At 34.2% G+C, this 15,321-nt stretch overlaps 1 protein-coding gene across 2 annotated transcripts in view; it reads left to right on the top strand.

Moving 5' to 3' along the window:
• LOC140056514 (CD109 antigen-like) overlaps positions 1-15,321 on the top strand; it is a 49,558-nt gene that overhangs the window by 420 nt on the left and 33,817 nt on the right. For both annotated transcript variants that reach the window (XM_072101911.1, XM_072101912.1), the window contains exons 2-6: positions 3,298-3,375; positions 4,098-4,281; positions 10,158-10,314; positions 11,820-11,890; positions 13,954-14,082. In XM_072101911.1, coding sequence (XP_071958012.1) covers positions 3,308-3,375; positions 4,098-4,281; positions 10,158-10,314; positions 11,820-11,890; positions 13,954-14,082 — 609 coding nt within the window. In that variant the 5' untranslated portion in view covers positions 3,298-3,307. The remainder of the gene's footprint in view (positions 1-3,297; positions 3,376-4,097; positions 4,282-10,157; positions 10,315-11,819; positions 11,891-13,953; positions 14,083-15,321) is intronic.

The following is a 15,321-nucleotide window of genomic DNA, read 5'->3' as shown; positions in this document are numbered from 1 at the left end:
ACGTCTGGACCCTGTCAATTCGCAAAGGAAAAACGATTTTCACATGCTTACGTCATGTATGATATTGAATTGAAGGTTGAATTTTTTGGCCAAAACCATATATCCTGTTATGATTGTTGCAAAGTACACACTGGCACACAACTGTCGCATTGTTGATGATTTCATTTAAAGTCGTTAATGAATGTGTATTTTGCAGGACTATTTTGTGTGAAAAATTTCATGTGAAATTTTGTATTTTGAATAGGTCCACAACCATTCCTTTATTTTGCTTATGCGAATATTATAGTCAAAGAGAACACATCTTCAGGGAAATACATTTTTGAAGTGAAACAATGGAAACGGCAGCAGATCCATAGAGGGGGTGCACCCTCCTCACGCCACACATATAATCATTTTATTATTTTATGTAAAGTAAATTTTGATCAACGTTACATTGGATGGATTCAAATTATGTTTTAAGAATGTGTTTTCAGTAGTACCGTTTACTGTTTTACCTTCAAATGGAAAGCTAAAGAGGTTGGATCATTGAACTGTAGTCTATTTCGTGAGATCCCTACCTGTACAGACTCTACATATGCCATTATTCCCAATATGGACACCCCTCGAAAGGAAAATGGAATAGTCCAGGCGCCGTAGCGTGCCGTACAAATGTTTGTCACGCATGACATCGTCCTCATATCCTTTCGCTTTCCGTCAGTATCCTCCTCTTTAGAACTATCGATGCTGATGAGAGGAATGTTTAATATTCGACCTCCCGTGCAGTCTTTGCTTCCCCGGTGGGACTTGAACTCGGTCCTTGAGGCCTTTACAAAACCGCCATACATCTCTGCTCGATGTGTCTATTAAGACTGCGTTTCTAGTAGCCGCAGCGTCATGTAAGCGTAAGGGTGAGATTCACGCACTTTCCTTAGACCCTGGCCATATTCGGTTTGAGAACAACGGTGTTCGTCTCACTTTCCGAGCAGGGTTCTTAGCAAAGACCCAAACCCTGAACCACTCGCCACCAACCATTTTTATTTATAAAATTTCCTTGCACTCCTCTGTGCGAGAAGACAGGCTTTGGTGCCCAGTGCGTGAGTTACAAATATATGTTAATTGCATGCAACATTTACGAAACGGAACGTCACATCTGTGTGTGACAACAATAAAACCCCATGGTCCCGCCTCTAAGGATACGATAGCCTGTTGGGTTGTTTCCGCCATCAAGTCAGCGCATGCATCTTCACGCTTGCCGCCGCCAGCTCATATGCACGAGGTGCATGGCTCAGTGGCTTCGTGGGCGTTATTTCGTGGTGTGCCCGTATATTTTAGCGGCGGCATGGTGGTGAGCTCAGACCACTTTTTCATCGTGCTACCACCTTCAGGACGTTGTCTCGTGCCAGGCGACCGTAGCGTCTGCAATTTGTCGGCCTTCTAAGTAGAGTAAGTTTGGTTTTAGTCATAATCACGCACTCCTCCTGATGCCAGTGCTACTCTGGCATATGTAGAGTCTATACAGGGATCTCACGAAATAGACTACACAAACCAATAGTGGTGTTGGTAGTCTATGAGTGAGATACCTGTATAGCAATCCCTCCCGCCTCCCCTCGCGGTGATCACATGGATCTCGGAATATGAGGGTGATGTCATGCATGACAGACGTTTGTACGGCCTGCTACGGCGACTGGACTATTCCATTTTCCTTTCAAGGGGTGTCCATATTGGGGATATGGCATATGTAGAGTCTATACAGGTACATCTCACTCATAGACTACCAACACCACTGTTGGTTTGTGTAGCCTACTTCTTTGCACTTTTACGATGTTATGTGCTTTATAAAGGAGAAAACCCTGGCTGCGCTGATTCTTGATTCGTTTCCTGACAAAATCCTATATCCAATAAAAAGTTACTTAGTCGTAATAAAACTGAAGTTCTCAAGTTTACTTTTTCTTTGAACTTTCAAAAGAAAATTATCCCTCTATTGCAATCATGGTCAGAAAAGAACATGGTAATAACAGGCCCGTAGCCAGGGAGGGTTTTTATGGTTCGGGCGAACCCCGCCTTTACAGCAAACCCCCTTAATCGACTGCGAACCCCCATCCCCGACATGCCCAATACCTCACCCTCACCCTCATCTCCGAAAATCGTCCAAATACGTGCCCCACAGTACAAAAAGTTGTTCGTAAATTAAAAAATTCGTAAACTCGTTCGGAATAACTCATACAGTACCTTCTTCCCTGTATGAGCGTACTTCGAGCGATATAGTCTGTAAAGAGTTGCAAATGAATTGCGGATTTTAACCTGAAAAATAAATGTTTGGTCCCTGCATGTAACATGATATTGACGCGTCTCACAGCGAGCTGGGGGACGAACGATTCGTACAAAGGACACCGCCAGACAACTGCGTACCAATTGTTTAGATCACTGGCAGTCAGGCAGCATGCATAAAGTATATAGCCTTCCGACATACATCAGTATTTAGGTGTGGCTATGAAGTATAATGTATCATAGAGGATTATAGTGAATATTAATATTTTACACTATAATATCTATGGTATCATGTACTGTAGTTCACATTATGGCATCCGATTATTTTTTTCTAGACCACCAGCCGATACGTACTCAAATGTATCAATATCACCTATTTACATTGGCATATTTAATTTCCTCAACAAATTGCTGTAAATAAATATTATAGATAGAGCTATAATAAGAATTGCATTTGCCTTCACCCAGTGTGCTTTTTTCGGGGCTTCTCCTAGACGTACGTTCGCATTGAACTTGAACGCAAAACAAAATATCGAGTAAATGATCAGACAATCGGCGGTTTCGCACAGAGCACGCGCATCTAACATACGGCAACAAATGTTATCGTTTAAATAGTCCACGAGTCCAAGTACGATCATTTTGCTCATTGGTAGCATGCTGCATGAGAGTGTCTTTTCCGGCCATCTAGGGGTGTCATTTAACAAAATTTGGGGGGGGGGGGTGGGGGTGACCAAAATACTTAGTGTGCGAACCCCCCCTTGACAGATCCTGGCTACGGCACTGAATAAAGACGTTGGTAAGTAAAAAAAGATGTAGGCCTACTGATGGGTTTGAACCAAGCCTCAACCTAGGGAGCTGAGCATAACCATTCAACCATTTGATTAGATTAGGAAAAGGTGATGTCATAATCTATTAAATTCATTTATTTTAATGATTGAGTTGTTATTGATTTTGATTTTATCTCATCTGTTGTATTAAACCCATTTATCCCATACTGTAGAAGTTGTTGTTTTCAAAATATTTTAATATTATTATTATTTTCTTAAACAGGTCTAAAATAATGGCTTTGAAGTATGTAGGCCTAACAATATTTTGTATTGTTTTTGGATTCATTCACATGGCAAATGGGTAAGATTATTTGTTTCATTCATTCACTAAATTAATCACTCCATTTAAAGCAACATCTCACTTTATATTTCTGCTGCTTTAATTTATAATTTTGTACTAGTTTTTTTTAGTTCTAAAAAGACTATAGCCAAAGAACTTATAACACAAGAATCTCCTGTTCTTCAATTTGCATTCAAAACACAGTATCGGAAGTACAGGGTTAAAAGGTCAAACTGGGCGACGCCATTTCACAGCATGGAGCAGCGCCCCCTCCAAACTAGGAAGTCAATTACTCTATCCCCCCTAGAGTATTAGCAGATCCCCTCTATGATTTTGACTTTCTAATTTGATGCGGGCGCCCTACTCCTCAGTCAATTACTCTATCCCCCCCTTGAGCATTAGCAGATCCCCTCTATGATTTTGACTTTCTAATTTGATGCGGGCGCCCTACTCAGTCAATTACTCTATCCCCCCTAGAGCATTAGCAGATCCCCTCTATGATTTTGACTTTCTAATTTGATGCGGGCGCCCTACTCCATGGCTCACAATGGCGCTACCCATAGTTCTATTCTATCCCACAATGCCTTTCGAAATTGTTACGCGCTTCGGACGAACAGGAGATTCTTGTGTTATAAGTTCTTTGCTATAGCCTACATATTTTGATTACGTGTTTCACACTGTATTGTTTTATATGACTAAAAATCATCTATTTTTAAATTATTAATTTTGCTTTTTTTTAACAGACGGTACGTTATCATTTCACCTGATACCATACGTCCTGGATTGCCACTCGTTCTTTGCATGAACATTGAAACAGAAGAGTCTTTTACTATCGCTGCATCGATTATAAACACTGCCACCCCAAATGCCTTACCGTCAGTTAATCAGACCTATTTTGGTAGTACTGTTGATACTATCGAATTACAGGTAAGGCCTACTGCAACACAGTCAAATTTTTAATTGATTCATATGTATTGAATTTTTTTTTTTTTCTGTTTGTGATTGTCAAAGATCATCATAATCTTCTTTTTTTTTTTCGTTTTCTGTAATTTTTGTGTCTCGCGTATCTCTCAAACTTGCAAACATAACATTTTGTAACTTTCCCAATATTTGCAGCTAACATTTTCATGACGTTTACAATTGCGCAACATGACTTATGCGCGATTTTATGAATTTTGCGTTTTTAACATAGGTCGAAAACGAAATAACCTTTTAAATTGAAACTTAGCAAAAGTGTAATTTATATCACTAGATGGTACGCTCGCTTCGCTCGCGTACCATCTAGGTCGTGCCCACATATGGTTCTCGAATACATAATAATTTCAGCGTTAAAAAACTGGCGATTTCAAATGTACGTACCGCAGGACAAATACATGTCGTTTACAGGAACGAATAAATAGACACTGTGATTTATGTATTCAACTAAAATTAGCACCCTGGGAATTACTTCCGAAAGAGAAACTTGTCACAAAATGAGACCAATTGTTTAAGTCAAATTTAAACAAACTTAATTTGTGTTTTGTATGTAACATTAGGGTTGAGGGATGGGGGAAGAGGATGGGTGCAAAGAGGAACAATTTTTAAATATATTCTTTATCTATTTAGTAACGAAATATTAACTGTTTTCATGTTTTACAAATAATATACCACTAAACACAGTAAAACATTGCAATGTAATACTTTGTTGAAACTATCACCGTCCAAGTCGATTGAAATAGTACAGTACATGTAACGATACATCACTACGACGTGTATATGTTTATATAATGTAAAACAAAAAAAACAAAAACCACCTCTATTCGGGGAAAATCATAAATTCGATTTAATCGTCAATAAATATTAAATTATCTAACTCAACTTAATAAGTAGGCCTAATGGTTTTCAATTGTTTCTTAGAGCCAATTCATACTTAAGTTGGTTCCTACCCTACCCACCAAAGTTGTTCTGCGTTTAGGGCGGCATGTGATGTACTGTAGGCCTATCCTCTACTGGATTTACAACGCTACTCATGCCAGTGAGAGAAGGGTGATGATGTGGGTGGTTTAATTGCAATAATAAAGATTTGTACATAATATACGGCGAGTGAAAACTCTAGCTCATTATCCGTTTAAAAAAAAATGTATATCCAACCACTGCAGCACAGATTGAAAAAAAAAATGTATCGAATTTCTGTTATGAGTATACAGCACTTGCCTTTACGACGCCTGAGGGAATAGACACTTGAGGAACAGAGATTGGAATGTTCCATTCATCGCAAATCAATACATTTGTATAAACGTATATTAAATCTATCAAAATAGTATTTTTTAAAGAAAATCGGCCTGTCTTCAACATTATGATGCTGTACTCGAGCTGTTCAACAGGTTTTCAGCCATTAAAAACAATTATCGTAGGAGGAGATAGGAAAATGCGAAGCATCCTCGTATTATCGTCTGCGGGTATTTTTCAAGACGGACATCCATTAGACAGTGTATACCACGATCGAAAAACACCCCTATTTGGGGCAAATCGTTGAACCTAAATTCGTTTTAATCGTCAATAACTAATTATCGAACTCAATTTAATTAGTAAACAGGGTTACATCAAGTGGTTAAAATCAGTACCGAAAGTACGAACCAACTTTATATACCATCGAGTAAACATTCTAGAAATAACGCGCGATTTACCGAATTTTGCCCTTACGTAAATTTATATATAGATGCGCTATGTTTATGTTGAACAAAATGGCATGTTTCACAGAAAGTTACGTACGTATAAAATTTATAAATACGAAAAATCAATTTCTAATCAAACTGCGTTTCTTGTCATTTTAAGCATATAAACATTTCTCGTGGTAGGCACATAGCAATAAAAACAACTTTTTTTTTCATGTGATTTATGTTTTTCCAGCCATTTCTACTTTCTATTAATTTTACCAGCTTTTAAACAATTTCAATGTCATATGAGCACATCGAATTGGACAATTTTCACTCGTTTTTGATGAAAAAGTAAACAAATTCGTAAAAATTATGCCTTTTTTTAAACAGTCATAGTTTCTAAACTAACAGTGAAAGTTATTTTTATTACGTATTCAGGAAGTTGTGACATCATTATATGGCCACCCGAATATAAAATATAGGATTTTTGTCTCTTTTGTCATAGCTCATGACATTTAATAGAGCGCATCTCCAAATATCCGTTTTCCATTTTCCCCTAGATTTTGATATTGTCTAGGTCAATCAATTATCTTTCGCATGATTAAATTTTGATGATGTCGTCATGTGCAAAAGCGTGAATAACTTGGGTCACTTATTTTCATCATGTCAATAAATTTCAATATGTTATAGCTCCTCAGAATGAAAAGTGACACTCATGATTAAAACGTTTACTGGAAGCTGTTGGATTGTAGATACACATGTACAAATTTTGCGCATCAGATGTGACATCATCATATGGCCAGTTGAGTTATAAAAGTTGTATTTTGATATCATTGCATCATAGTTCATGACATTTAAAAGAGCGTGCATCCATATTCTATGTATCCAAATTTCTTCAATACCTTAATATGTTGTTGCTCAGATAATCCCTTCCAAAATTGCTATCTACATGTTTCATTTTGATGACGTCATGTTAAAAATTGGAATTAAAGGCGGGTCCCGTTACTTTCACCTCTGCACTGTATGTAGTATGTAAACAGTATATAGTGTATACTGTATATATAATTAGACACAAAATAGAGAGCGCATTTTCTTCAGGTCGCAATGGAATGGGTTTTTTGTGCCCAATATTCTAACGTATGATGTGCATGTGGCGTTTGTGCGACGGATAAGTTCAAATCTAGTTATAAAATAGTTTTTAAATAATTTAAAATGTTTTAATGAAAGGCCAGGAGCAGGAAAAAAATTCATATTGATCATACATTCCAATAATTATCAATCTATAGCTAATTCCTCTATGTTTCATAATTTTTCAGATTATTTTTGTCTTGCACAATTTTGTTAAAAATAACTTATAAGCAGGGAGATTATTTAAAATTACACAGTAAAATCCGTATTCTTTTGTACTAAAATGTTGTAAATAGAAATCAGGCATGACTTTAAAGTTCAAACAAACTTTCTGTGAAAAATCTATTTTCAAAACAAAAACTTGTTCCATACTTTGACCTAGTAAGTACTAAATAATAGTTATATTGTAAGTGTCTCAAAAATGATTTTAATACTGACAATTGGTTATTGAACATGTTGTTCATGCTTCATTACTCCCAGTAACTTTATATTTATATTTATATCTGGTTTTATTCATTCTACTCATTGCAATATACATTGAATTGAGAGTAAATTACATATAAAAATTGCACAATAATAAAAAACAGTTAAAAACATTAAAATCTCTGAACATCAAACAGTTAAAAACATTAAAATCTCTGAACATCATTAAGTCGAAGAAGAATATAAAATCAAAATATCGTAGCAAAAAAACTGTTACACAAAACAGGACGTTACCATTTGCTAAAACATTAAAATCGACATTGTGATATTGTTTTGATTAAAATTGTTAAAATTCATTTTTCTATTATTATTATTTTTACTATTATTATTATCACATTGTTATTATTATCGTAATTACTACTAAAAACAAAACAAAAACGGTAATCAATGTAAAAGCCAAATCAAAACCAGGAAAATGCAAGTAGCAAGTTGGGAGGGGGTGCGGTGGGCGGGAGAAGAGATCAGTTATTGTTATTAATTAGTCGGCAAAGTGCAGGGAAACAAGAATTTCTGTATCTTTTCGTTCTGCAGAAAAACTCGCTGAGATTTCCACTGTTTCTAAGGACCCTTCCACATGTGTCCGCTCTACTTTTGGTTAATGCATTGGGTAAACTTTTGTCAATACCTTTGGCAACTTCAAGTAACAATGATTCCCATCTAACTTTCAGTTGAGGTAGACTAAGCAGTTCAAGTGCTTGACCATACAATTCAAATTGCTGGCCAAGAATAATTCTGCAAGCACGTTTCTGTATACTCTCTAATTCTTTAGTCTGTGCATCAGTTAATCCAAAATGCCAGACAGGACATGCATATTCTGTTATAGGCCTAATATGACTCATAAATTTTTTTAAGATGGTTACATGGCATACTATATTTCTAACTTTAATGTCATCAAAGATCTGAAATATTGGCCATTGTAAAAACCGTCAAACAAATATATAAACCAAACTCTAGTTGCATCCAAAGTACTAAAAGTCTGAAACACTTTAAAACATCCCACAGTTAAAAATTGAGCTTCTTGCTGAAGAATTATTTGAATCTTATTTTACAATTGTTTAAATCTTACTGGTCTGAAGGTAGTGAATCAGAGATCTAGCCCCTTAAATCCTACAAGGAAGTATCCTTGGAAAAATGTTGTCACTAATTTTATTGTTGTCAACAATCAATTTGACTATTTTTTGCATTAAATTGTTTTCAGTTAATGTTGTTTTCGATAGATTTTATTCAATAATTATGTGACATTAAAATTATTATTTTTGTTTTGCACAATTTAGTTAAAAATAACTTATACGCAGGGAGATTATTTAAAATTACACAGTAAAATCCCTATTCTTTTGTACTAAAATGTTGTAAATAGAGATCAGGCATGACTTTAAATTTCAAACAAACTTTCTGTGAAAAATCAATTTTCAAAACAAAAACTTGTTCCATACTTTGACCTAGTAAGTACTAAATAATAGTTGTATTTTAAGTGTGTCTCGAAAATGATTTTAATACTGACAATTGGAGATTGAACATGTTGTTCATGCTTCATTACTCCCAGTAACTTTAGTGTCATCAAAGATCTGAAATATTGGCCATTGTAAAAACCATCAACTCTAGTTGCACCCAAAGAACTAAAGTCTGAAACTCTTTAAAACATCCCACAGTTAAGAATTGAGCTTCTTGCTGAAGAATTATTTGAATCTTAAATTTTACAATTGTTTAAATCTTACTTGTCTGATGAAGGTCAATCAGAGATCTAGCCTGTTTAGTCCTACAAGGAAGTATCCTTGGAAAAATGTTAATTTGACTATTTTTTTGCATTAAATTGTTTTTTTCAGTTAATGTTGTTTTCGATAAATTTTATTCAATAATATGTGACATTAAAATGGCATATTCAACAAAAACATTTAAAAAATTAATTTTTTCAGGGGGACATTTATATATTTATCTTTAAATATTGAAATTATAAATTTTAAAATTTGTAAGATGAAATTCTGATATAATTGTAGTTAATAATTGTACTACTTTTGAAAATATGTGCAAGTAATTTTAAGGTGGGACTCAAAGCCACTTCCTCCAGATCACTAGCCTTACGTTCGTACCTCTAGACCACCGAGGTTGCACTGATGGCTAGTGCTAGACGAACCCAAGGAAGGATATCCCCCTACATAAAATTACAATATTGTAATACAAACTGTTTTCACTAACAGCTCTATTTTTCACAAAATTGTTTAGCTCAGTCCCAACCATGATAGGGACTTATATATTTTGTTTCATGTTTTGAAGTATAATAATTAAGTTCAATTTACGGGACCTCCAACTCTATTTTTCTAAATTTTCTTAGCTCCAGAGAAATATGTAACAATATCGTAATAGTGAGAGAACTAATGTTATCAAATCTACGTTTCTCTGTACATCTGAGATAGATGAGGTAGGTATTCAAGGCGGAGATTTGTCCCAAAGTTTTTCCATTGTCCTTGCCTATGTCAGAATTAAGCATAATTTATACATAAACTCAAACCAAATTTCTGGATCCATCACTTACAACAAGAGATCAAATTGTCTTTTCAGGTACCAGATGGTGCCAGTGCCAGTGGCACTTACAAACTGCAAGTTTTAGGAACAGGTGGCGTTACATTTAATGAAGAGAAAACTTTGAAGTTTGTTTCAAAGGGATTTTCCATCTACATTCAAACTGACAAAGCCATCTATAAACCAGGACAAACGAGTAAGCAGGTTAAAAATACCTTTCACTGAAATTTTACGGATTTTTAGAGCATATCTCCACCTGAAAATAAAACACCAATTTGATTGGATGTCGTGGCTCTTGATTACAGTAGGGCATTTTGTTCCATCTTGCATGACATTCTGGTAAATAAGCTTTCAAAAACGTATGGTGTTGGCGGTGTATTATTAAAATGGATTAACTCTTTCTTATCTGGTCGTAAGCAAAGATTAATTTTGAATGGTGTCCAATCTGACTGGTGTTTAGTCAAGTCAGGTGTCCCCCAGGGGTCAGTCTTGGGCCATTACTGTTCAACATTTACTGTTCAACATTTACGTGAATGACAAAAAATCTTCACTTGGAAAATAAACCGTACCAATATGCTGACGATACATTTTTAAGTAAAGCAGTTTATTCTTATTGTGATTTTATTTCCTTACAGAGAGACATTAACAAAATCTCTGAATGGTCAATTTTAAACAAAATTATTTTAAACCCTACTAAATGTAACATCCTGTCTATCGATTGAAAAAGAGCTCCATCTTCTAATGACTATGTACTTAACGATCAGGTTATTGCACATGTTAAACATCTGAAAAATGTGTGCGTGTACATATCCGGTGATTTGTCATGGTCTAAACAAGTCCATGAGGTTGTAAACTGGGTCTTGTTAGAGCAATTGCTGGTGGTTGTTCTACACCCGTTCTTTTAAAATTATACCAGTGTCTAGTCCTCTCTCATATACAGTACTGTTGCGAGGTGTGGTACCCTTATCGCATATGTCAAAATCAAATGATTGAGCAAATCTAGAGAAGGGCCACCCGGTTGATTTTACATCAACGTCGTCAGGAACAGTCATATGAGGGGAGACTAGACACTCTTGATACCCCATCCACTATCGCCATTAGAGATTGTTATACTGTTCTATTTGTTTGCAATGTTTTACTTTATCATCAAAGATCTATTATTTATAATTTGCTCATAGTTAATAATCGTCATGATACCCTCACTTTCAAGCATCTTCGCTCCAGTAATGATATGTCAAAATTTTGAATCCCGACCAGATTCACTAGAACTTGGAATTCCATACCCAATGAGATTCGCGATATTTTTGTTAATGGTTCATTTATTAATTTTAAATTATCTCAAAAGCAATATTTTAAATGTCGGAGAGAAACTTTTTAACTTTTTAAATCCTTTTTTTTTATTTTGTGAAATGTCTATGTTATTTTAGTATATATTCTTGTTATTTGTAATTTTTGTGTTGGAGAGACACACCTTACCAGTGACAGCGTTTTGTTTAATGCTTTTGTCTCTCCTCGGCTTCGTGTCACTGTCTTGTACTTCATATATATATATTTCTATGTTTTGTAATTATTATTTTATGTTTATTGCCGAAATGAATAAAATAAAAAAATTATCATTTTGACACTTATGTTATTTTGGTTGCAAATGGATATTTTAAAACAGTTTAAACACTCCTTTCAATTTTGTTCTTTTTGTTAAAGTCAAATACAGGATTTTTGCTATAAACCCTGACCTTTCTCAACGGATGGTGAACTATGACATCGAAATCAAGGTATTAAATACAAATTAAACATTTACCATTGAATCCAAATTAAATAGTTAAAATAAATAAATAAAATTAAACAACATTGTTGATAGCTAGTACCATGATATACAATGACAGATATTATTGTGTTGCAGAGTTTTATGTCTGGTTGTATATATTAAACAAAACTGTTTGGTAGATCCTTATTATATTTTGACAAGGGCTTTTGAGGTGCAGCTGCCCATTTGTTTCAATTCATATTTTTTCTGCATGAATACATGACATCATCTATCCAATTTGTAGTTGTTTGCTCTTCTTAAGTTTCTGTTTTTAATTATTTTATTTATTTATTCTTTCTTTTGACTGGATTGCATTTTCGGTAACGCAGTACTGCTTTCCAAAATGGTCCAGTTATAAGTTTAAAAGTAAATAAAACAGTTTAAAAAAAAAAAAAAAAAAAAAATGTAGGATCACTTAGATGATATTTGAAGGTTCTTTTACCTTGAGCATTTTTCCAATATGGTGTTAATAATTTTTTACAACTTTGGCTATGGGTGCATTTGTGGTGGAGGGAGTCATTACACTTAAACATTGAGGATAAATATGATGGTGAATGGCCATTAATTCATTTGAAAGTTGTAAATAGTAGATGTTCCCTCCATATTTCATTTAGTGTAACCCAATTAAGTGTATTAAAAATATCATTTATTGGTGTATATATATCTGCGGATAACAGAACTCTACCTAATCTATTTAATCATAATTATTTGAAGTGTATTTAAAGTTTGATTTGTACAATTAGTCCATACAGCACTACTATAGTCAAACAATGGCATTACAAGAGAATTTGCTAGCATAATAGTTGTATGAGATGGCAAGTAGTATTTCACACGCCGTATTACCCCTATTCGTTTAGAAACTTCTGATGATATACTATTTATTTCATCCTACCATGTCAATTTTTACATTTTTTTTTAATATGCCATTTTAATTTCACATAATAATTATCCACTTTGACCAAAAACTGGATCGAAAAAAAATGTATTTAACTGAAAAAACTGTAATTCAAAGCCAAAAAAATGTCAAATTGGCTGCCAGCCAATGGTTTTTGGTGAAATTTAACCATTTATTTAGTCAATTTATAAGTGAAAACATTTTTTTTTCTACTGAAGTGATTAACTTTATTAAAACTACAAAATAACATATTAAAAATTTTATTTAATTAATCTTCATTTTTCAATACATCTTTAAATGATTCCACTCTTTCAATGTTAGTTCCATTATCATTAAGTAAAATATTTTGGAAGTTATATAATAATTGACTAGTACCAAATACCTTAAGTTTAGTATTTTTGACATTCAAAGTCAATCTGTTGTTTATCTAAACCATTTTGATATTTTACAAAAATTTGAGTTTAGATTGTTTTGCAGAGTTATAGGATTTGAGAAGCTACATAATAGAGTGGTATCATCAGTGTACATAACACATTTACAATCAACAGCATCAGGAAGAGAATTTACATATATAATAAATAACAAAGGACCTAAAATAGAGCCCTGTGGAATTCCAATGTCAATTTCTCTTAAATCAGAAATTGAACTGTTTACATTTACAACTTGTGATCTATAACTTAGATATGAAGTAAACCAAGTTAGGGCATCATTACATATACCAATTTCCTTAAAATTAGCAATATAATAATATAATAATAAGTAACTTGTGATTAACAGTATCAAAAGCTTTTTTTAAATCTAAAAATATTGCAGCAGTTACATTACCATCCTTATAATTATTTAGAATATAGTCAGATACATCTAAAAGTGTACTTGTGGAATGTTTCTTTCTAAAACCAGATTGTGATGGGTTTAAAATATTATTTTTTGTTAAAATCTTACATACTTGATTGTGCACAGCACGTTCAATAATCTTAGATACAATTGGCAAGACACTAATTGGGCGGTAATTATTTAAATCAGATTTATCACCTTCTTTAAAAATTGCTAAAAAAATAATCAAATTTATTAATTATTTTCATTTAATTGCATAGTTTTATAATAAACGGGTATAATACAGTATTTATCTTAATTAGGACCCATTAGGAAACCTGATCCAGCAGTGGACCGATTATCAAGCGCCCTCAACAGGTGTAGTAGTGGAAGAATTACTAATGTCAACTCAGCCAGTACTTGGTGATTGGAGTATCAATGCAACATCTGGTGTAAGTATAACATTCATGATAATCTACAGTATGAATGCAAGTTTATTTTTTATCTTCAAGATTTAAATGAATGAAAAATAAGTTTGATTTGATTCGCCCTTATAGGGCTTGTGAAAGTGACCCACATATATGTGTTGCGTGGCACTTTGTAATAATTGTCGCACTTTGTAATACCTGTCTAATACTTAAACTAAAAATATACATACAAAACAAATGCTATGTACCAAAGCAGCATAAATGTATTAGTACATCACAGCCACTGATCACCAACTGGGCCCTCTGGGAGACCAGTCTTTGACTGAAGAGGTCGCCCAGTATAAATATAAACAAACAAACAAACTTATGACAAGGAAAATTAAATCAGAACACTATGACCGATTTACTTAAAAATAAGTACTGTAGTTTACAGACTTAAGCCTAAAAATCACAATTCAGACAACGAAAAGATTCAAAAATGTTTTAAAACTAATGCTTGGGCTAATTCTTTCTGTTAAAAAAGTATTTGTAAAAATGAAGTTACATTTTGGACCAATAACATTTATTTATAACGATTTTTGTTGTTTTCTTTCAAGAAAACATTTAATATAATAAGCCATCCGTAACCTCCACTTTGAAGATCAATCCTCCAATTTTAAGTCCTTCTGAAATGTTTTGTTCTACCACCAGAACAATGGTCAAGGAGTGATTTGAACCTGTGTTGATTGTACAGATATGGTTTGCGGTGCTCCTACCTTAACCGCTTGATCGCTTGGTTACTTGTATACACTGTACTATATATGTATATACTTGTTACTTATAATAATAATAATAGTATCGTGCACATGCGCAACTTACAAGAACACTTTATTTTGTTTTCTACGTACACAATAGCAATACGTGTAGTACTGGTATGATATACGTGCGCAACATACAACAGCGCTTATTATATCGTTATTTCATCATCATCATTATGGCGAGTGGAGTCCTCGAACCACCATGGCCCTCCAAAGTTTCTTGTCTGTCATAGCTGTTTCCACTTCTGCTCCCTCCAAGCCAGTATCCATCCTTAGAATGTTTGGTTGTAGGTCATGTATTTGGTCTTCTTGGTGTTCATTGCTAGCCCCACAGATGCTACTGATGCTTCCACTCTGTATAGAAGGTCTTGTGCCTGATGTACTTCCTTTGACAGGAAGGCGATGTCATCAGCAAAGTCTAAGTCTGTGCGTACTTTGGGGCCAACTCTCCTGCTTTGCCTCCGAA

The sequence above is a fragment of the Antedon mediterranea genome, chromosome 8, assembly GCF_964355755.1.
Source record: "Antedon mediterranea chromosome 8, ecAntMedi1.1, whole genome shotgun sequence".
Lineage (NCBI taxonomy): Eukaryota > Metazoa > Echinodermata > Crinoidea > Comatulida > Antedonidae > Antedon > Antedon mediterranea.
The sequence above is the reverse complement of the archived record's forward strand: the minus strand, read 5'-3'. Positions and strand labels throughout refer to the sequence as shown.